The sequence below is a fragment of the Falco cherrug genome, chromosome 5, assembly GCF_023634085.1.
Source record: "Falco cherrug isolate bFalChe1 chromosome 5, bFalChe1.pri, whole genome shotgun sequence".
In the NCBI taxonomy this organism is placed as follows: Eukaryota; Metazoa; Chordata; class Aves; order Falconiformes; family Falconidae; genus Falco; species Falco cherrug.
This window is the reverse complement of record NC_073701.1, coordinates 60,666,334-60,688,249: the sequence shown is the minus strand read 5'-3', so window position 1 is coordinate 60,688,249 and position 21,916 is coordinate 60,666,334. Positions and strand designations below refer to the sequence as shown.

The 21,916-nt window shown below is 37.8% G+C and overlaps 1 protein-coding gene across 7 annotated transcripts in view; it reads right to left on the bottom strand.

Moving 5' to 3' along the window:
- The window catches only part of NAV3 (neuron navigator 3), a 414,479-nt gene that overhangs the window by 132,180 nt on the left and 260,383 nt on the right, over nucleotides 1-21,916 (bottom strand). For 6 of the 7 annotated variants that reach the window (XM_055711535.1, XM_027808516.2, XM_027808518.2 and 3 more), the window contains exons 6-8: nucleotides 14,823-14,891; nucleotides 11,988-12,127; nucleotides 4,172-5,210 (exon numbers count right to left, since the gene is read on the bottom strand). In XM_055711535.1, the coding sequence (XP_055567510.1) occupies nucleotides 4,172-5,210; nucleotides 11,988-12,127; nucleotides 14,823-14,891 (1,248 nt within the window). The remainder of the gene's footprint in view (nucleotides 1-4,171; nucleotides 5,211-11,987; nucleotides 12,128-14,822; nucleotides 14,892-21,916) is intronic. The other variant, XM_055711533.1, reaches the window with a different exon arrangement.

The window sequence follows — 21,916 nt, the reverse complement described above, 5'->3', positions numbered from 1 at the left end:
AATCATAAAGTAACTTAGATCAGAAAGATGCTCTAGATGTCATCTAGTCTAATGACCTGCTCAAAGCAGGTCTGGTTACATTAAGTTGTTCAGGGTCTCATTTGGTTGGGTCTCAAACACATCTGAGGACAGAGCTTCCACAATCTCTCTTAGCAGCCTGCTCCAGTGTTTCACCACCCTCAGGGTAAGACGTATTTTTTTCTAACTTTTAATCAGCATCTCCCCTGCTGTAACTTGCATCTGTTACTTCTTACCCTTTCACTTTGCAATTCAGAGAAAAGTCTGACCCCATCTTCTCTACAACAACCTATTAGGTAGCTGAAATCACCAGTTTCTTATTCTTCAGGGACAAAAGGAGTGCCAAACTGTTTTTTGTAGTCCAGCATTGACACTGAAAGAATATCTCTGCAAGGTCTCAATTCAGACAGTGCTGAAACTTCTTCCAGATGTCGCTATCATTAAACTAAAAACTTAGCTGAAGAACTGAAATTTAAGCAATGCACAACATAGAAGTAGAGCTCAGGATGATGAGTGGTCAGCTAATTCTCTGTGGTAGTTTCTATACTTCCAATATTTCAGGCAATAAGCAATCCCTGAGCACCGCAGCCCCGGGATTTGAGCACTTCAGATTCTATATTCCAGCCATGGAAAAGAGACCTGCTAGGCTCCTGCACTGGTTACTGGAAGAGTCAATAAAATAAAACTGCAGTACATGCACCCAGTTACAACTCAACATTCTATTAAAATATTCCTTTGGTGTTTGAGAAAATTAGCAGCAGATGTTAATTGTCAATGTCACATACTTCATGTAGGGTTATAATGATTTACGTCAGCTAAGGATTTGGCCCATGGTGTGAGGTGATATTTGTGTTACTCCTGGGACTGTTATGTTTCCCATTTTATGGAAATAATGCAAACTTACACAATTTGGCTTACGAAAAATAAAGCAATGATTGCATACAACAGGCTCTTCTTTGTGCAAGAAAATGTTTGCAATTACAGGTTCTGTTACACTTTTGAGCAACGTGTAGGAAAGCTAAGAACTCCAAATACTGAACAATTAACCTGTTATTTTCCTGATAAGGTTTTAGGAGAAAGATTCAGACTTTTTTTTTCTTTTCATTAATACCTTTTTTTCCCTTTTTCACTGTAACCTAGCAAGCACTAAATTTCTGTGTTGCTCTTCTCCACCTGAAATTTAAACACCACTAGGCAGATAACAATGGCCAATTTCAACAGAAGCCTAAGGGGACTCTGGCAGGCAGCACAGTTTCCATCTTCCTCCAATTCTGTCTGTGTAGAAGAATGCATGATTTAAAGTAGCGGCTGGTATACTTTAAACAATTATAACTTCTCTTACACCCTCATTTTGTTTTTTCTGCTGTATCTTTCTTATCAAGCTTTCTGGCAACTAAATTACATCTGCTTCAGCCTTTCTTATATCAGTTGGACCCTACAGTCAACTTCAGAGGGAACACATAACGGGTTGTAAATAACACATTCACAACTGCATTTGAAAATAAAAAAATCACTTGTTGAGGAGGATGGAAGAATTCAAATTATACCCATTTAGTTTATCTCAAATGCAACTCTGACTTGATTAGTTGCTACTAATCTTTGAAGAGGAGTAGTAGTCCCATATGAATTTCCATGCCATAGTGTTTAAGAGGCTTAAAAATTCAATGTGATATCAGATAGGATAAAGGACCAAGAGTGCAAAGCTGAAGAGTGCAATATACCATTTCAGAACCTCCTAGTGAAACGGTATTTTCTATTAACTGTCCATTAATAAAAATACACAACTCCTTGAATACATGAGTGTTGATAACTATTACAGCATTGCATTCCCTGTTTAAACAAAGTACATGCCAGCATCAAAGAAACTCTTTGGAATACTTCTGTTTACTCACAAATCTACTGAAATAGACTCTTGGGTGATAATCAAACATTGCAAAATACATTATATTTGCAAGTATTAGCAACGAACCAGAAAAAGCACTCATTCACTTATCCTTGTGCTAAGAGCCTAAACTGATCACAGCAGTACACTGCCAAATACTTCAGTATTCTGCAGGATTGTTGAGAAAATGCACTGCAGTTTTGCTAAATTATATTGAAATTTTTCTAAAGGACAGCAGTACAAACGCAGAGCCCAGATATTCCTTCCAGCTGTAAAAAAAAAAAACTTGTTAGTCTGAATGATAATTCTTGTTTGTTAACTCAATGATCTATAAAGTTGTTCTAGCAGCTAAGAAGCGCACCTGAAAATTCTGTGTATAAACTGTGGCGACTGCTCAGAAAACAGTTATGTTTAAGAACAAGAAAATGTAAATACAGTACCTCAGCTTCATGCACACTTCCGATTGCCACATGTTCACAAGAATAGATATGCTAACTGTGGAAATATCAATATTTTATCCTTGGTTATATTTATATTTTATGAAATTATTCTGTACTATTACAAAGCCCTTGCGAGTGGTAAGGAATGTAGTTACTGTGTATTTTGGGGTCAGATTCTGCTCTCAGTTGCAGAGGCACATACACTGAAGTAACCTCATCAATGTCGGTCTATTACTCTGAGTTCATGGCATTCTGAGATCAGACCTCGGCTCTGAGAATTTGATTTTCATGTGAGATTTGATATCAAATACAGTCTGCTTTGCTGTTTGTTTGAAGCAAACAGGTGATTATGAATACCAAATTTTACTGGAAGATGCATGCTTCCATCGCCCTTTAGAATTCAAAATATATTTTGCTTCATGATGAAGCTTAAAAGAATGATAAGATATCTCCATCATGCAATGGAATGCCATCGATATGTGGAAAAAATTGCCATTAAATAGCACATGCATCTGCAGGCAAAGCATAGCTTATTTTTCTCTCTCCTAATATACGCACCCTAACGCATATGTAGGCCATCTTATGCATCAACTTGTCTGCATCACTGAGGTTATTCCAGACAGTTATAAACAAACATGCATATTAAGCACATTCAGTGATAGACATAATTGAAACTCAAGAGGCTACCCATTGCATATTAGAATAAATATAACCTAGATTATGCCTTTTCCCCCTCCCATACGTTTTTCTGAACTACTTTTGTTCATAATTAACTTAAACAGTTTATCACTCATCCAGATTGGGTTTGAAGCTATGTTTAGTTGTGTGTAATGATATATATACTCCCTCAGAGTCTACTTCAGCACCTCTTTAATCTTTAGCCAAGATTATCTAGAGTACTACTCACTAACAAACACTGCCAGTATATTTTGCTTGATAATGTATTTGTCATTTTATCAGATGTTAAATTTACCCACAACTGTAGCTAAAGCCCTTCAACAGCTGACATCTGAAATCATTACTCAAACTGGCCTGCCAGTCTTTCCACACTTACTCTGTCTTCTGAGCTGTACGACAATGAAAACTCCCAGCTTCTCTTCAGTTGCTCTATCAAATAGCAAAATAAATTCAGCCAAAGGTGGATGCATTTAACTGTTCATTCATCTATTCCAGAGCACTGGCCATCAGAAGAGTTTGTATAACCTGTACAATATAACTGTCTCCATGGAGCTAATCTATACCTAGTTCACGTATAAAACTAAACAGAAAAAGGACCTGCAAACAGCAACCTTTTCTCTCTGCCCAATACATTGAAATATTTTTGAATATTTGCAAAAGTTTGTGTATGGTTTTTCCACTAATACTAAATAGTGCTATTTCATACTCTGAAAGATCAGTAGTTTATTTTAGGATTTTTAAAGAGAGCAGCATATTTTAAGCAAATATTATTGAATATCAGCAGATAAATGTTGAGGTTCTTAAAATGCAAACAGGAATATTCGCACTAGAAATCAGACTCAGCCGTGACCTTTCAAAAGCAGTACAGGGAATGCATCATGTGATTTGTATTTCTAATCAAAAGATCCTGAATTTTAAATGGCAAATATTTGCAGGGGATTGCTTTTGTACAAGGTAGAGACTCAAGAGTTCTTGGAAGAAATTGTTCATACAGTAACATAAATTAAAAAATAACATTAGGAAAACATGTGCATGATGCAGTGATAGAAACTGTGAGACAAGAAGCATAACAGTGTGATTCACAATTACTCCACTTGCTTTAGCTCTCTTTCCTAAGTGGTAACACAACACAAATTTCCCTCTGTGACCTTACCTATAAATGAAAGGGGCTACTGTGGCAGTGTTGGGGTGACTGTATTGCTGTTGCTGAGGAAGCTGGACAACACCATTTCCCGTGCCTTGGCCACTGCTTGCAACCATCGAGGCTGACAGAGCCGTGGAGGACCCCGGGGTGAGAGCTGTGCTTGGTTCTTTCCCTTCAGAAGAAGCAAAACCAGAGGAAGGAGAAGCCTTCTCACTAAGTTGAGATTTTGGTGTTGATTGGGACTGGTTTCCTTTTGTAGTCCTCAGTTTTTCAACCTCCTTACTTCCCGTGCACGTGGATGAAGCACTCTGCTTTGCTGTTGGCACCTTCGATCCAGGTTTTGGGATCCCACTGGAAGATGGTATTAAACTTTCCTTCTTGGCTGCTGTTGTCTTGCTTCCCTTTGGGATTAAGCTTGCAATTTTTGAGCTCTTCTTTGTAGATGTTTCAGTGACCTGGTCCTTCTCCTCCTTGACTGTTCTCTCAGTGCAAACTTTGTTTTTGTCCCTGTTCTTTTCCTCTTTGTCCTTTGGCTGTAGCAAAGACTTTTTATTGCTGAGATTTTTGCTTCCAGCTTTCGGAGGGGTTAACTTCGGTGATACTTTAGGACTGCTACTTGTGGAGCCGCCGCTGTTCACCCCAGTGCTTAAGACATCCATTTCACCACACTCTGAAAAGGTATCATCCTCTCTTCCACTGTCACTAGGTCCTGAGCTCAGTGACAAAGGGGGTCGCAGAGCAGTCCTAGCATTAACCAGCTTGAATTTTTCCAGCATAGATTTTTGTCCAGATGAAGGGGGCTTCACGCCTTCAGAAGGGGGTGGCTTGAGCCTGTCTGAAGATGGAGTAGGGGAGGTTGCGGGACTAGGCTGCTTCACAGACAGCATGGTAGAGGTCGCACTGTGTTTGACATTCATGGATTTGCTGCGCCAAGGCTTGCTGGCACTTGGAGAGGGTATGGCAGAGACCTGCTGCTGCCCGGTGCTGGTGGGATGCTGCACATTTCCATTCATGCCTGCAGATGGATGAGGGCCTTTTGGGGAATCTCCTTGAAAAAAACAGAAAGAACCATAATGGTACAGTTATTCTCCCATGTCCTGCTTGAAGGTGATACCATACTCCTCAGGCATTCAAAACACAGTTACACATGATTTATAATAAAAATAATTTACATGTGCATGGAACATGAATGTTCTCAACCAGAAATGCCTTTTTTCTCCCTCACCATCACGGTGTTGTCCAACACTTCTGTGAGCTCAAGACAGCTTTGGAAACACCTTCTTTGTAACCGTTTCATTATGCAAATTAAACCTTCCAGTTTAAAGATTCTATATTTACTAAGTCATACAGAAATTCTTCCAATCACATGTTAATAATCACACACTGAAACACAGAAGAAAAAAGAATGCTACAATACCTGAAGGGAAAAAAACCCAACAGAGATGATTTTAATGTTTAGTGAAAGCAAAGTATGTGCTAGAAAGCTAAGGTTTTGGGTGGGAGGAGGAGGACTGAGTATGATCAGTATTCATAAAAGTAAAAAACAGCAAGTAACTATAGGGTTTTTTTCTTTTAAGTACAGTTAACAACCTTTAGTAGCTGACTTCAGGAACTTAACCCAGTACACTTTCACAGGTTGGAAAAAAATTATCGGTGATTTAACCAGTGTCAGTACTTGAAAGTTACGGTGATATATCATCTACATCGGTACAGCATCAATATTTGTTTTCTGCCTGAAGCTCATGTAGGTACAGAAGGCTCGTTTACATGGCTCGGGTACCTTCACTACATTTACGTTGTCCAGGAACTCCAGCAAACCTTCAGAGTGAATGACAGCAAGATTCCTGCAACAATCAAGCTATGCTAACTGACAACCATGATTTTCAAAAAAGTCATCTAGCCTCATTAAGCAAAAGAGACCAATGCACAAAAGGGTTAAGCTCTTCTGTATGAAGCTCATATTTCCAAGGCATATCTGAGTATCTAAACTCTGGAGCACCAGCGAAATGAAGTGGTAATGGCAATCAAATATGTGTAGCTATTTCAGCAGATGACATTTTATTTTAGTGTATTTATCTTGTCTTTCCATTCAGTCTTGGGACTGCCAGTGAATTAGGCCTATAGTATTTAAAATTCAGACCTATAAGAAAGCCCATGAGACATGCAATGCAAATATAGTTAATTAAATGGCAGAAAGTGCCTGATGTGTTGCATACATACATGAAACTAACGTCATGTCTTGCCCCACCCCCCGTCTGACTAATATAGCAGACGAGGACAAGGAAGACATTTGTCCCTTCAGCACAGAGTTCTGCATCACTTTCATTTTTGCAGTCTCAGCCCTAAGGCCCTAGTATGGATTAGACTACCAGCCTGGAAGTCTGAAGGCCACTAATACACATAGGAATGGGAGGATTTTGAGCATCCTCAAAGGGGAGCTGTAAAGAGAACGCAAACATACCAAAATTTACTTTTTAAAATAGCATTAAGAAAAATAATTAGAAAAAAAAATCCAAACAAAAGTAACACGATAAATGTAACAACTTTTTCTTGCTTAACACTATGAACAACTGGACTCCGTCAGGACAATCACCTCCACCTTCAATGGAAGCTGTATAATTACATCTGCCCAGAGTTTTTTGTGTGCTCCTTAGCCTGATATGCAAACTTCACAGGGCTAAATGAGCTCAATCCACCTTCACAGGAGGTTTCAAGGAGCTCTGCTGCATTCAGTTACTAGGCAAGAAAACATTAACTGGTAAGGGTTGCCTCACAGCATTTTTGGGGACAGGTGAGATTACGGCTTATTCCCCAGGCTCCAGGTAGCACCATGCACAAAGAGCACCTTTGGTGGGCAGCTGCAGAGCTGACCCCTCCCTTGCGAACAAAGCAGTTGCGACAGAGGCCCTGCTATTTTCTGGTGAGCCTCAGGTCCTGGAAGAGAGCCTGGGGCCAACGACAGCTGTTGGAAATTACTGCAGCCCTCAGGCTTCCTTAATTTATACCAGGGATCAGCCTCGTGGATGACAGCCCAGGACTGGGTGTGCACAAGGACTTTGTTGCACACGTCTTGCCTTGCACTAAGATCGCCTTAATTACAAGGGAGGATTAGGGTCTTCATCTATCCCAACAGTTTTGCAGAAGAACAATTCGTTGTAAGACTATGCAATGCTAATGCAGAATACACGTAACAATCTGTGAACAGTGGGATGCCACTACCCTCTGTTGCATTAATTTTGTAACATTTGTATGGCTTCAGGCTATTAGTTTTACTACAAGAAAAGAGAAAAAAAAAAAAAGCATTCTGATTAAAAAGAAGAATGTGTGCCTTACCCTATTTCCTGCTATATAATATTATACTCATTGAAGGGAAACCTTGTAAAAAGAAGAGTATTTAGTGTTTCATCAACAGCTTGCTCTGCTACATATACAGAAAGAAAAAAAAACACCAACAAAAAACAACAAACAACCCCAACCAACAACAAAACCAACACCAGTTTCTGGAACTACTGATACTTATTTGATCCTTATGTCACAAATCATAAACAGCATCCAAAAATTACAGAGAACTTTAACTTGTAACTTGCCTTTAATCTTCAATTTAAAGTATATCCTTAATGTTTCTGCAAGGAATGTGGACTGCATGCTCTCAAGAAATATTGGGAGCTTGTCTGTATGTTTAAAGTTGTGGAATAAAAAGATTTATTTCCTCCCCAGCCCAAATGCATTACTTGAAGCTGCACATCATTCATTGCTTTCTGCTCTTACAGTTGAACTTAGCTTTAGCTGTTCGTTACATGAAATCTGTCCCCACCGTGTGGTGATTTTGATACAGAGTGAACTCAACCTGTGACAAAGATTTAGTATTTCTATAAACTGAATTCTATAAGAAGACTGTCTTTTGTTTAGGACCTAACCCCCTCATTGCTAAATACAGCATCAGCTCGTGGTAAAAACGATTTTGCATTCTGCTTGACAGCTCAGTGCTCCTGAGCTCTGCCTGACCTGTGCTGGGAAAGCAGAGCAGCACCCCCCAGGTGTGCAGTGCGGAGATGTTTCTACCAGCAAGCCCAGGACGGACATTTTAAAGTCCACTTTTCACAGGTTGTTGCACAAATAAAAGACACATGAGGGGTTAATTTTGGGCCCAATACATAGTCAGCATCCTGTCTACTACCTGTGACCCGTGATGTGTTCTGTGCTGTTGGAGAAGACAGAACCTCTGTGACAATATCCCCCTCGTGGCAGCACAGTTAGGTACTGATAATCTAAATATTCTGTAGTATGTTGGCACCCAAATTAGAGTATCTAATTTCAGCCACTCAGAACAAAAACGGTTAGTAGAAAATGGAAGAGTTGCAAGGGACTGCTATAAGGATGTTTGGAGCAAAGAGATATCTGGTGAGATAAGAGGAATCCAGCTTGTTCAACTGTTCCTTTCCAGCTGTCCATGAGCAAGGACTGTCCAGCTTTCCAGCAGCCCAGGAGGAGAACACCACCATGGACAACTGGCAAAATACTGACACCAGAAGAAATGTAAACAAATTAGCTATAGATGTACATACTGGCCACAGATGAACAAAGATTTGCATCGTCAGTTCCAGGACAGTTTCTCTGAGTTGGTATAGGCAAAATAACCAAATACTGTTGAAACCCAGTTTGGATGATACACTAACACCATTTTATATTATTAAATTATATTTAAAAGCAAGCAATTAAACTCCATGACATAGAGACCCTTATCAGTGTTCAGATACAGTGTTTCTCAGCATTAAAGTGCAAATATTTGTTCTTAAAATTTGACTTGAATTATAGCAGTATTTCTTTGCTGGTCTCAAAATGCCCTGGGTATCCACCTTCTTAGTAATGTGAATAATTACTTTATTCAAAGTGTCATTTTCATAGTTTTATTTCATCTTTATTTTATTAAGTCAGAAGCAGATAGACGTGATGTGACCTGGAAAACAGATGTGTTCTTTGAAACCCACCCATAAGCTGCGATGTCCAGGGAAAAAACCAACAAACCAAACCAAACAAAAAAACCCAAACACACCCCCCCCCAAAAAAAAAAAAAAATCAGCTCACTAAATCTCCACAGGTGATTTTCAGCTAATGGCAGGTATATTGTTTTGGTACGTTCTGTGTTCCTGACCCAACCACAGCTACAGAGTTACCAGTGTCATAGCAATGGGTTGGGTCTGTTGGTGAAAACTGCCCTGACCTTAACGGAGAGTAAACTTGCATTTGCTCAGGCCTCTTACTGTCTGAACTACTACTCCCTAAGCAACACTCAAAGGAGATAACATTAATGATATATTAAATAATTAAATACTAAATAAAAGGCCCATATCACATCTTGTTTTGGATCACCTTCAGGTTTCCTTAAACTCTATTACGACATACCCATTCCCCACTGTGACTTGAGTTGGAAACCACGTTATGCAGGAATGGATTTCAAGTATTACATATAACTATTTAAAAATAATACCTCATCCTGTACATCTTTTTCCTGAAGTCTCCTTATAGCACATACAGGAAGGTGTACAGCAGAGCAAAATGTGCCAAAAGTGGTCTGTCTGCCCTTGAAGAGGTCTGGGGGTCCCAACCTCTACTGACTATATATCTAGCACAAATAGTCTCTTTTCCCACTTCAGTTTATGCAGCAGTAATAAAGAATTACGAGCTATTTACTATGTGACCTATGCCTCAGAAATTAGAGTGTATGGATTGTATAACCATTCAATAGAAGCTGTTAAAGTTATTGCTCCAAGCATCTGCATCAGAAGCAAAATTTGAAATATAAGGTTTATTATATGTGCTGCATTGTAAAGAAAAATCAGTTTTTCAACACATAATGTCTCACTTTTTTTTTTTTTTTTTTTAGCTGTGTTTGCTATTATTACTATTGCTATTGTGAGGGTTGAAGATTGTTTCTAGACAAATTCTTCAAAAAACCTCAGGTCACAGGACATCCTTAAATACTTTAAAAAAATATCAAAGGACTACTTGAAAACTTCACTGTAATATTAAAAAATTAACCACTATAAAAAATCTAAAATATGGCACAGTTCAGCTGTTTTTCTCTTTAAGCAAAGTAGCAGCACAGTGAATTCAAATACAGGTTCTCATGTGTTCTTTTAGGGTATTATAAAAAGTAGTACTTTGCTATCCTTGCACTTGCAGCAGTCTTTTTCTTTAAACAACTTCTGCTTTATGCTTTGAAAAAAACTTGTATTTGGTTTATACTACAATGTAAAATTAGTGTTCTTCCATCCATTCTGCTGTTTTAAAAGAAAGAAAAAAGAGCAGACAGCAACATCTCAACTATAGTACTCTAGTTATGCAACATTACATTTTCTATATCCTGTAAAATTAATTGAATAATTATACACAAAGCCACCCCTTATCCTCTTGCAAGTGATGACTTCACTAACCATCTCAAGGTTCTCATTCTCTGCTGTAAAGAAATGGGAAAGTGAAGAAATCCATCCTGCAAAAAGCCACACAAATGTGCAATGCAATGCAAACCTTAGCAGTCAAAAGACAGTTTCCAAGTTATGAACTAAGAACATTAATATCTACAAACATGTCTCACCTTGAATCATTTCATTCTCACATATTTCAGTACCAAACTTAAGTCAACAATACGAAGCAATTCTAAAACCTTAACTGTTGTACATACCTTCACTCAAGCAGCCACATCTACTTCATAACCTCACTATCGTATTTGTGACTTAGAGTGTCTGCTCAGTTTTCACTCTGATGTCTTTCTAGTTTTAGCCTGGATGTCTTGCCATAAACAAGTCCTTGACAAAATAAATCCCATTATAGAACTATCTAAAACATTCAAACCTGATAGTAAAAATAAAGAAATAACTATTGAAAGGATGGTTTTATATCTTCAGATATAGCTAGGGGCAAAGGGTGTTCATCAGAATTTTGTAAAAAAAATCTGGATAGCTGCCTGTTGCTTGGATGAAAAACATTCACTGCATACTTGTTCCTCCCACAGACCCCAAGGATGCAAACGGGTACTATGTATATTGTATCATTTTCAACTGCATTCTAACCGAGAGATATGAATAAAATGCTGTTCATTACACAAAGGAAGAAAGAAGAGGGGGAAGGGGATGGATTAGTTACACAACTCAGAAAGCTGAGTTTTTACATTATTCTCTCTGAGAATAAAGCCTTAAGAGGCATATTTTACTGGAAAATACTGTCAGGGTGAGAGATAACAGAAGGACCCAAGGAACAAAGTTTGTTTCCATAATGGAAGTTCATATTTAAAGGAGGCAATAAAAGATGAACACTGAATTCAAATTCCTGCAAAATTTCATTACATTTGACTTGACTTCCAATCCTTTATTGAAACTTATATATACCCTAGGTAGGGTTCTGAAGGAATAGACATATGTAATACTCTGATGCAAATATAATATTCTGATTCTTCTTCATTAGAGGCTAGAATGCAAAGTCCCTTGAAAATTATGGCAGCCTTCCTTTGGGTTGAGTAGACCTAAATATGGGCCAAGATTATAGGCATCCAATATGGATTCATTTTCACTTCAGAAAAACCACCTAGTGATATTTCCATCAAAGAGAGATAAAATATAATTACAACATCTTGAAAGTTTTCAGTTCTGAACTTTAATCCCAACATAATCACAAGTCCTGATTCAGAGCTGTATCTCGACAGGTCTTCCTTACCAAGTCTCAATATTCACTCACTACTTTGACCCTTGTGGATGGGTTCTTTTGGTGATTTTCCCCCCGACCTCTTGTATGTTATACAGAGTGAGCTTAGTAACTTTTAATCACTTACCTTTTTCATTTCCATTTGCATATTGTGGAGGCTTGGTTTTGTCAATGCTGTTAAAGCTCTGGCTTCTCCGATTTAAATTAGAAGCTCCCTGGACTTTGGTACTGCTGCCTGCAGCCGGCACCCTTGAGGGTCCTGGAAGCCTGGAATGGTATAATCAGAAATCCGATCATTTTATGTAATTCAACATATAGAGGAGGCAGTATGAAAATATCAGACCAGAATTTAAAACAACTTCAAACAATGATTTCAGGTAAGCAACAATGAACAAGAGGATTCAAATTAGTTAGACTCCACAAATGAAGATAAAAGCATATCCTTACGCACACAGAAGGGAAAAAAGATGCTTTGTAGAGTCACAAGACATGTAAGAAGATGCTTTGCATTTGCCATTAACATTGCTAAAACAGATTCACCCTAACAAACCATTAAAGTGCAATGCAATGTCAACTTTTATTTAAATCTGTCACTTTTGAAGAGGAAATGTTACAGAAATTGATTAGAAAGCACAATACATAGTTGAGAAATATTTTGTATCCTGTACTCTAGCAAATTTCACAGCTGTGTTTAGCATAGAAGCTGGCTTTTTAGTTACCATCTTTGGTTATTTTTCAGAGGGCTATTGGCTAAAACATTTCCACCTTGTTATTTTAAATGAAAAATACTGAAAATTCCTATTTTAGTTATATGCTATAGATGCACATATATCTTTTAGATAGAAGCATATAATATAGACTATACAGTTCATTTGTTAGTATTTGCTGCCACCATCTGAACCTTACTTTATGGCCATGCTGCGGAAAAATATGTAGACTGTTGCCCTGGTGTGTGTAAGCCTACATCTTTTTTCTGTCTGACTGTTCTCTGATGTAAGATTCTTTAATACATGCTTACGCCAAACTTTCTGCAGCATCTTTGTGGGCACCCCCAATCCTTTCCAGTTTTGTTATCTGATAGACAAAATTAAATGCTCGAATCAGCAAGAGGCTTTTGCCATAGGAGAATAATCTCTCTCTTCTGTTTCTCACTTGTTGGAATGATATGATGATTTTAATAGTGGTAATATAAATTATACCAGAGGTATCAAATTCTGTTAGTTTCATACGTTACAAAAGAGCAGCATCAGAAGGGAGAAAAAAAATCATGTCATAAAGAATTACTAAATTTTAGATTTCTTCCAAACTTTTTTTTTTTTAAATATACTGGTATAACAGAAATGTTCAAATCATTTTATTTTCATTAGCAAACATATGTAAACAGCTCCATGTTCTCTTCCTTTACCAATTTAAGCCTCAGAGAGCTAATCCATTAGTTATTTTTATGGCTCATTCTGGCCGCCAGCCTGCCCTGCTAGTCTCTGTGCCGAGCCCAGAGCAGACTGTCTCTGCTCTACAGCTGTATGCATGGTAACCTTTACAGTGACCCATGAATTCGAGTGATCTTCTGTTCCCTGAAGAATGCACTAAAACAAACTTAAAAATCCATTTGCTCTTTCTCATTACCCTAATTTGACAGGCAGTAAGAGCCCTGAGATAGTTTGTCAAAGGTAATGAAAAAGGCAATGAGAAGGCATGTGCAACACTGGAAACTCATCTGTTCTGTTAAAATATAAAATAGTCCTGCATATATTCTGCATGCCAGAATTCAAGAACTTGCCACAGTAAGCACATTATACATGAGGTCATTTGCTCTACCCACTTTCCAGTTTACCTCACTTGCTGTCTTTATTAATTGAATTCAGGTGTCAAATTACTCTTGCAGAATCGTGTTAAGCAGCTAAGGAAATGCAAAGAGGAAAATAACAAATAAGGGACAAGTCACATACCTCTGAAAAGGCTTCGGAAACACTGCCACAGATTTAAAGTATTAGACAATAAGACTGTTAACCCCAACATGTTCAATGTGGACAAGACAGGAGCATCAGCAATAAGGAAAACGGAAGACCTATAAATGCAGGTGCAAAGCAACTGGACCGTGGTATAGCTCATTCCAAGCTATCACCAGCAACTCAGATTGTTAGTGCGCTATACTGCAAAATGCAATCTCCATTGTAAATTATGCAATTTAGAGTTCATTGTTCTCACAATGAACTGTACAGCAAAGGTATAATTAACAAACACATTAATTATACACACACACACCCCCCCCCCCCAAAAAAAAAAAAAAGAAGCTAGAAACAAGAGTAAGATTTTAGACCTCAGTTTCTTCTTCAATCTGGCTTGTAGATTTTAGTGCTCATGGAAATGATAAAGTAAAAGTACTGATGCAATCTGAAACAGGTCAGCTCCTACACACAGTTCTGTCAAATTCACTGTCAAAACAAAGCACGTCATTAGCGGGGACTGTGTGCAGGCTACTTTTGATGGAGCAGAAGTCTTGGAAATGGTTCCTTTTTTCTGCTTCATTTTGCTCCTGCCTGTGGCTTCTTGGCTCTGTGAACTCAGCCTTTCACGTGTGTCTACGATACACAAAAAACATCTAGTGGAAATTGGGACAGACTCCCAAACTTCTTTTCATTCACGACTGAAGTAAGGATTTGAGCCAGAGAGTAAGAGCACTAAAATCACCAACTAATCCTCCACATCCAAAATTTTACATGCAGGATACAAAGATGCAGGATACATAACAACCAGAAATATTGCTAATATACAGTATGAATCAGGTCCTTCCAGTCCATACAAGGCTTTTCCGTGGCAAAGCTCATTGTTGCAAAGCTTGCACGCATAACATAAATACACATTGTTTAATGCCTGCTTATGTCCAAAGGATAAAATATCAATGGGCATATACTTGCTTGATTATCACTAACAAGCAATAAATTAGAGACATTTAACTGACCTAGAAGTCTTTTTTTGACTGGTTGCAATTCCACTGTGATTAGACTGAGTTGCATATCTGGCTGTGAGACTGTATGAGAAGAAACAGAGAAATTGAATTAAAGAATTTCTTTGAACATGTATAGAAAGAACACACTTACCAGCAAACTATGAGTTAATGAATGCAAATTGAACACGGATAGAAAACACAAATTAACTGGCAAAAATATGATATAATGCAAACATGCAGATTTTTATGAGAGATGCAATGAACAGAATATGAAATAATGATTATTGTCGTAACCTGTCTCATTTGCTAGAAATTATCTTAGGAATAGACAATGCAGGCAAAATTCCACAATGACTGAATTACTGAAGTCTAGCTGAATTCACACAGAGTGCACCTCAAAACTTTGTGCCTTTTTTTTTCATCAACAAAAAGTATTAAGTATGAATATACAGCTACTAGTTTCTCCAGCAACCTGACTGGGTTCATGGTCTGGCAGTTAGGAATTATTTGCTATACCAGATCCAACATGGACTCAGAAAAACTCCTGCTAAAGAAAGGTGACCCTCCTGACAGTAGTGCTATACAGAGTAAGCATCCCATTATAATTTTCATTACTGTTACAGCAGCACAGGTCATGCATATGATGCATTACCCAGGCAACGAATCAGAGGCTTCATTAGGAAAGCCCTGACGTGCTTAGGCTCACTGTTAAATTCGATAGGATAATGCACCTTCATCTATTAAGGCATCCGAGTCACATTTCTACAACAGAAGACATACTGTACGACAGGCCTAAAAGCTATATGTTCCTTCTGATACCCAACAATGTGTCATTATTAAACAGCAAATTTATGCCTCTAGTCTTTTAGACATTTGCACAGGGGATGTATCAAATGCATGGCCAAGGTATGGCCTCCTGCCAGGTAATTTCAGTTACTATAAACAGGTGCATCCTTTGGGATCCACATAGTCTGAGCATATAGACAAGTGCCTAAGCCAGGTGCAATCACAACATTAAATTCCTTGCATTATTAAGGAAGCAACAGAGAACTGAGTAAGCAGAAACTGATAGTCACATATTGCTTTTGTATCTTACAGTTGTGCATATTCCAGCAATTCTTCTGAGTAGCAGCAGAAACCACAGTGCTCCAGGCCCTGCTTTATAGACTGACAGCACTTACAAGAAGCACCTGGTAGTATTGAGTCTACCAGAAAAGTGTTAAGCAATTTCTGCTAGTCCACTGAAGCAGAGAGCCTGAGTACAGAGCAGATGGGAGGAGTCCTCAAGGGGGAAAGGTCTAACCATACTGGCACAGCAGTCCTGAAGAGGGGCAGTGGCAGAGGGGAAAGCACAAACCAAGGGACAATGTGAGCCTTGAAGGGGATGTGTGATTATTGTTCCCTTACCAAATTAAGCCCCAATAAAGGATTCAGCATTGCCTCTATGCCTGCCAATTACAAATGGCACATGTGCACACAATGAATTTATAAAAAGGAGAGTACTTCAGCCTTAAGAGGGCAGAAAGGAATTATTCAATATATAAAAGCAGCATTCAGTTCTCTGACATATATCTTCACAGTAATGCTGACAAAGTGGGTTTTTTTCATAGGAACATAACTTTTGTGGGAATTATAATAGACTACATTAGTACCATAATAATTACAGTTTATGTATTTTTATCTATCTAGTAATTACTATATTGTATTTTATTTCACTTACAGCTATCTTAATAACTGCTGGAGTTAAGATGCAAATGTGACATAGGTGGTTTTGCTGAAATTGCTAAATTTGTGACTGCCGTAACAATCCATGTTTTGATGAGATCTTCCACTTGTATTTTTTTCAACATATTTAAAATGAAGGAATCTAGAAATGGTTGGCTGGTTATCTGCATTGACTAAACTAAGAAGTTTGTGAGAAAAATGGTATATCAGACAAAACCTTAGTGCACTTATGTTGTAAAAGGTAAAATGATACACAGTACAATCAACACAGACAGTGAGCTGAAAAACAGAGTGAATAGGATGCATTGCCATAGCGTACCATAGGGTTTCTACCTCAAACACAATTCTGAAGCAACTGGAAAGATCAAACAACTTAATCTCCATGATGTTGCCAAGTTGTTGAAAAGCTAGCTCACTGACAGATTGTACCTTTTTTTCGCTTTTTTTCTTTTTAATAGCAAAAAATACATGAAACACCTATCTGGAAAAGCTTGCTAGAGTGCTTTCCTTCTATGCCTGTAATTGGGACTCCATCCACTAGCAAATTCATGAAACATCAGCCTATAGACTGCTTTCAAACTTTCCAGACAGGCTTGAAAGGCATTTATGGATGTGTCATCATCACTAAAGCAACATTTCCACTGTAACCAAGTAAATTTGTTTTCCAAAGTAATGTGACAAATGAAAGGGAAAAAGATAATTTTAACAGCTCATAAACCAGGTGCATCAAGTCCCTAACAATTTTGGGTTTTCCTTCTCAATTAGCACTGGATGTGCTGGACCCATTAAAGCTTTGCACGGATGCCTGTTCCCTAAGTGTTGACCCCACTATTATAGATGTGAACTGCAATACAGATGCAGACTACACTTTAGTCTAGCAACTCTTCTAAATGTATAAATCAATATTTACCTGCTGCCCTCTATCTTACCAGATAATTGCCTGTGGGTAGTATTTTGCAATCAGGAAAATAAACCTGTTTTGCTTAAAACAGATAATTTTTTATGCTTACAGATCCACACAAAGATATAATAAATATGTGCCTGTAATAAAACAGCAAATGCATGTTAACAAACCAGACAGTAAAAGTTTAATGCTACAGCATTTAGGACAAGGAAGGATTTATTTGTCAGAGGGCTGGAAAGAGGAATTTTGAAAGCCTCTGGTTTTTAGCTGTCTGCTTCCAAGACCCTTTCCACTGCCATAATACTCCTACCAGCAGTCTTTCCCATCATGGTCACAGCTTCAGTTCCTCAAAGGAGCCATAGCAGTCACCTGCAAAGCCCAGCCACAGCGCATTGGTAGGAAGGGGACATACAAACTACAGGGGGACTAATCTTGACAACAGAGCCTGCAGGAAACTCCACTGCTCCTGGAGCTGCAACCTACCATTGGCAATTGCGGCACTGGACCTGGCCCAGGACCAGACATCATGCTTAGCTCTCCTCTTTCACCTAATGCATAGGGGAAGAGACGGCAGATGCTCCTGGTTAAGCAAACCCCAGTAAGATGTAAAAACAGGTAAGATGGCATATATGCATCTGATCCCAAATCTATAGGAATCACCTAGACTCTGCAAACTGGCTTCCAGGTAGAAATCAAGCCTCATTATTTTCCCTTGCAAAGCAGGGAAACACTAGTCAACACAACAGATATGAAACAGTGATGGTGGATAATTTCTATTGCTGGTCCCTTGGTTAAATGCTGTGAGAGAATGGAATAAACATCCTGAGACCACCCAGAAAAGCAGTTCTGCAGAGAGGCAGTTAGGGTAATATTGAGAAGGAAGGTACAGAGACATTAGAGATTCTACTGACCCTGAGGTGCTGATGGGCAACACCACAGCTGTACTACAGACATGCTGGTTGCAGGAACCAGGACCCTGCGCTATGTGACGTGGCTATGCAGCATGGTCAGTTGCATTGGGGAGCTAAGCACTGTGCTCCACCAAGACAGAGAACTGATGGAGGGCATGCAATTGCAGGCAGGATAAAAGGGTAAAGAAATGGTCCTGAGGTGTAGGGAAACCTAGGAAGCAAATCTAAGCTACCATACTGAAAGTTCTTAAATGCCCTCCCACTGAAAGTGAAATATTCAACTGAAATGGACAAATAAGAACAAAGAAGAAGAGTGAAGGCAAATGACTGCTTGACACTGGACTAAACTTGCCAAAAAGTGTGTCTTGCTGCTATACAAATAGCATAGTATGTCAGGAAAGAAGCAGCTCCTTGAAAGTGTGTGTGCCACCTAAAACTGAAGGATGGAACTCCTACAAACCTGGATACAGAGCATGAATCAAGCTGAAAATATTTTAAACTCTTTCTTCAAAAAGTAACCCATCCAGCATCACCCTGAATATCATCTACTTTTTATTAACAGTCTTTCAAAAGATTAGAAGGATCATGTTACATCATACTGTCATTTTCCTGTAATGTTAAGAGTCACATGATGGTTCTAAAATGCCAGCTATGTGATCTGTTAAAATTAGACAAAAGGCAAAGGGATTCTTAGTATGTAATGTAATTCTACCTTACTGGCATACTTGAACTTTAATATGCTGTTGATCTTATAAAATGCATTTATATCACTAAGGTAACTCCACTCTAGAATCGTTCAAGACTTTTCTATTAGTATGATCCACTCATTAAAAAAATGTTTAAAAAGAATGCATTTTCAATGTAAAAAATTCCCCAGAAGGTCTTGATTGTCCTGTACACATTTTTTTTCTTTTTTTTTTTTTTTAAACAAGCTCCCTGGTTGTATAATACTCATCAGCTTGCCTGGCAAAAAGTGCAAGAGATAATATTCTGAGGTTCACCTGACTCCAAATCCCAAGTGCGCCTGGAGAGATACCACAGGAAATGGAAGTTTCCAGTCTCACCATACCAAAAAGTCTAGAGAGGTAAAACACCCCTCATTCTTTTACATGGACAGCCAAGAAACACTGAAGAAAAAAATCAAAAAACTTGAATTTTTCCACAAACAATATTTTTCAGACAATTCTCTGGCCTTTTTAGCCCAGTCTTGGTGAATTAATATATGTTTACATCTATGTATCTATCTACATATTTTTTTAAAAAAATGTTATTTATGTAAATGTAAATGTTCTATATGTAGGTGTACTTTGTAGGTATATTTTATAGATGTGTACTTTATATATATATATATATATATATATATAACACAGAATCACACATTTATTTTTGCATTCACAAGAGGAAATGTCTATGGCTTAGGCAGTTCTAGCTCATACCATGTCATCTGTTTTATATTAGGTGGGCATTTCTCCTTTCTGCTCTTTGAAATTCTGGCATCTTATACAAGTCTGTCTTCAACTGATTCAGGCTTCTAGGTATAAGTAATGTTGTGTTTTTAATATTTTCCTTTTGTTCACAGCTCATAAACCAAAACACAGATAGCCCAGTGTTGCATCAACACTTATATTCTTGCAGAACACGGTGACTTGTAATAAGAACGATCCTCCACCACAGCGAGCATACCTTTCCCACCCCCATCCCAGTATTTGTAGTATAGGTATTATGTGGAGTTTAATGAAAGAATATATGGATCACAACATAAAAGAAACAAATAAGATATCAAGTAAAAAATGTACTACTTATCTAATCTGAGTAACCTGACCTGTAGCTCACCTAAAATAATGCAGTCTTTTAAAAACTACTAAATTTTCTAAACAAATTGGCCAAGTGGACAGCAGCACGACTAGGCCCTTAGGGACCAATCATACCCTTTTACGACCTTATCTCCATACCATTTATGATCTTGCACTATGACAAAATTATAGTAAATGATCTGTATGTAATGTATGCCACTATTCTTGTTCACAGTTTCACAGAATAAGACTGTAAATTTTATTTCTTTTTTCCTAGGGGGAATGAAAAAGGGGATACCAGAAAGCCTGAGGTTGTCACCTCTTCAAATTTACACTCATTGTCTCTTGAACCTTTTCATAGATTTCCAGAAAATCCACAGGCATGAACATCTTAAAGGATGGCTGCGATTGCTATAAACCTGCATCAAACAACTGCCACGTAGTTAAACCTGTTTTTATTGAAGTAATTAAAGTACATTTTTGACTATTTTGTGTGGTCTCCCCATTATCTCTAAAATAGTAAAAAGCTATGCAATATAAAGAAATTACAAGATTCTACCAATATTTCAGCTATGATCCCATAAGCATTTTCAAAAAAGCAAACCAAAACACAAATACATATATACACATAAATATATGTATATAGTGTTTTTCCTAAGCTGCTAATTTATGTTGTGTAATAATGGTGAATTTAAAATATAAAAAAGCTAATTTTTTCATTTCTGTTTTAATCCATTTTTCTTAGGCAATAATTGTCATAAATAGCACCACCTATGCTTCTTTGGAAGTGTACAGAGTCGTGATTTTTTTTTTTTTTTTTTTGGTAAATGAAGAGAGAAAGTAATCTGCATAGTAGCTGCAAAATGTTACGTTTTTTCAAAAACTGCACTACAACAATATGTAGTGTATCATATTTGTTGCACAGTCTTTGAAAATACTAAGAGATAAAAGTTGACACAGAGGACTGACAGCAGCAAAGAAAGTAGCAGTAAAAACATAAAACTATGACTTAAATGAATGCAAGAATACAAGGAAAAGACTGAGTCACACCTTTCTATCAAGGAATTAAGGAATAAATAGGAATAAGGAGGAAAGAACTTTTTTCTTCAGAATAGGTAAGAAAATTAATCACAGAACGAAAGAAAGAAGACTGCAATAATGCACTATGGCTCCCATTGCACTTTACCTTTATTTAAATTTTATTTGCCCTATACACAAAATTATACTCAAGCTCAAATGTTTGCAAGACATTAGATTTAAATAGGTGGCAGGCCTTGGAAAGGAAAAAATACATGTACAATGTTGCATACGATCTCATTCTCAGAGAATGAGAAGTATTAATGAATCTCTATGGTGAGTGAGGCTGGAGCAGCAAAGAATGTCTGAAGGGAAAATAACTACATTATAAAGCTTCTATTCCTTCAACAGGTAATATACAAAAAGTTGGATTCAAATGTTACAAGGATGAATGGAACATTTCCCATTAAATTCTCCATGATCTCGATTAGCAGCAGTGAAAATTATGGCCAAAGTGCATCAAAACTGAAATATAAAAAGTAATGATTGGCAAGGGAGGCAAGTGCCAGACAATGAGAATATCTGAAATGCATAGAATGAGAATCATCACTAAACAGAATTAAAACACTCTTTTGAAAACTGTGAGAACAGACAGCATGAAAGGATGACAGTCACATTTTGAAATGCAAACAGAACAAGAGGCAGAGAAAGAAGTATCAGTCTTGAGCAGATCCAGAGGTAATTTATGAACAGGAG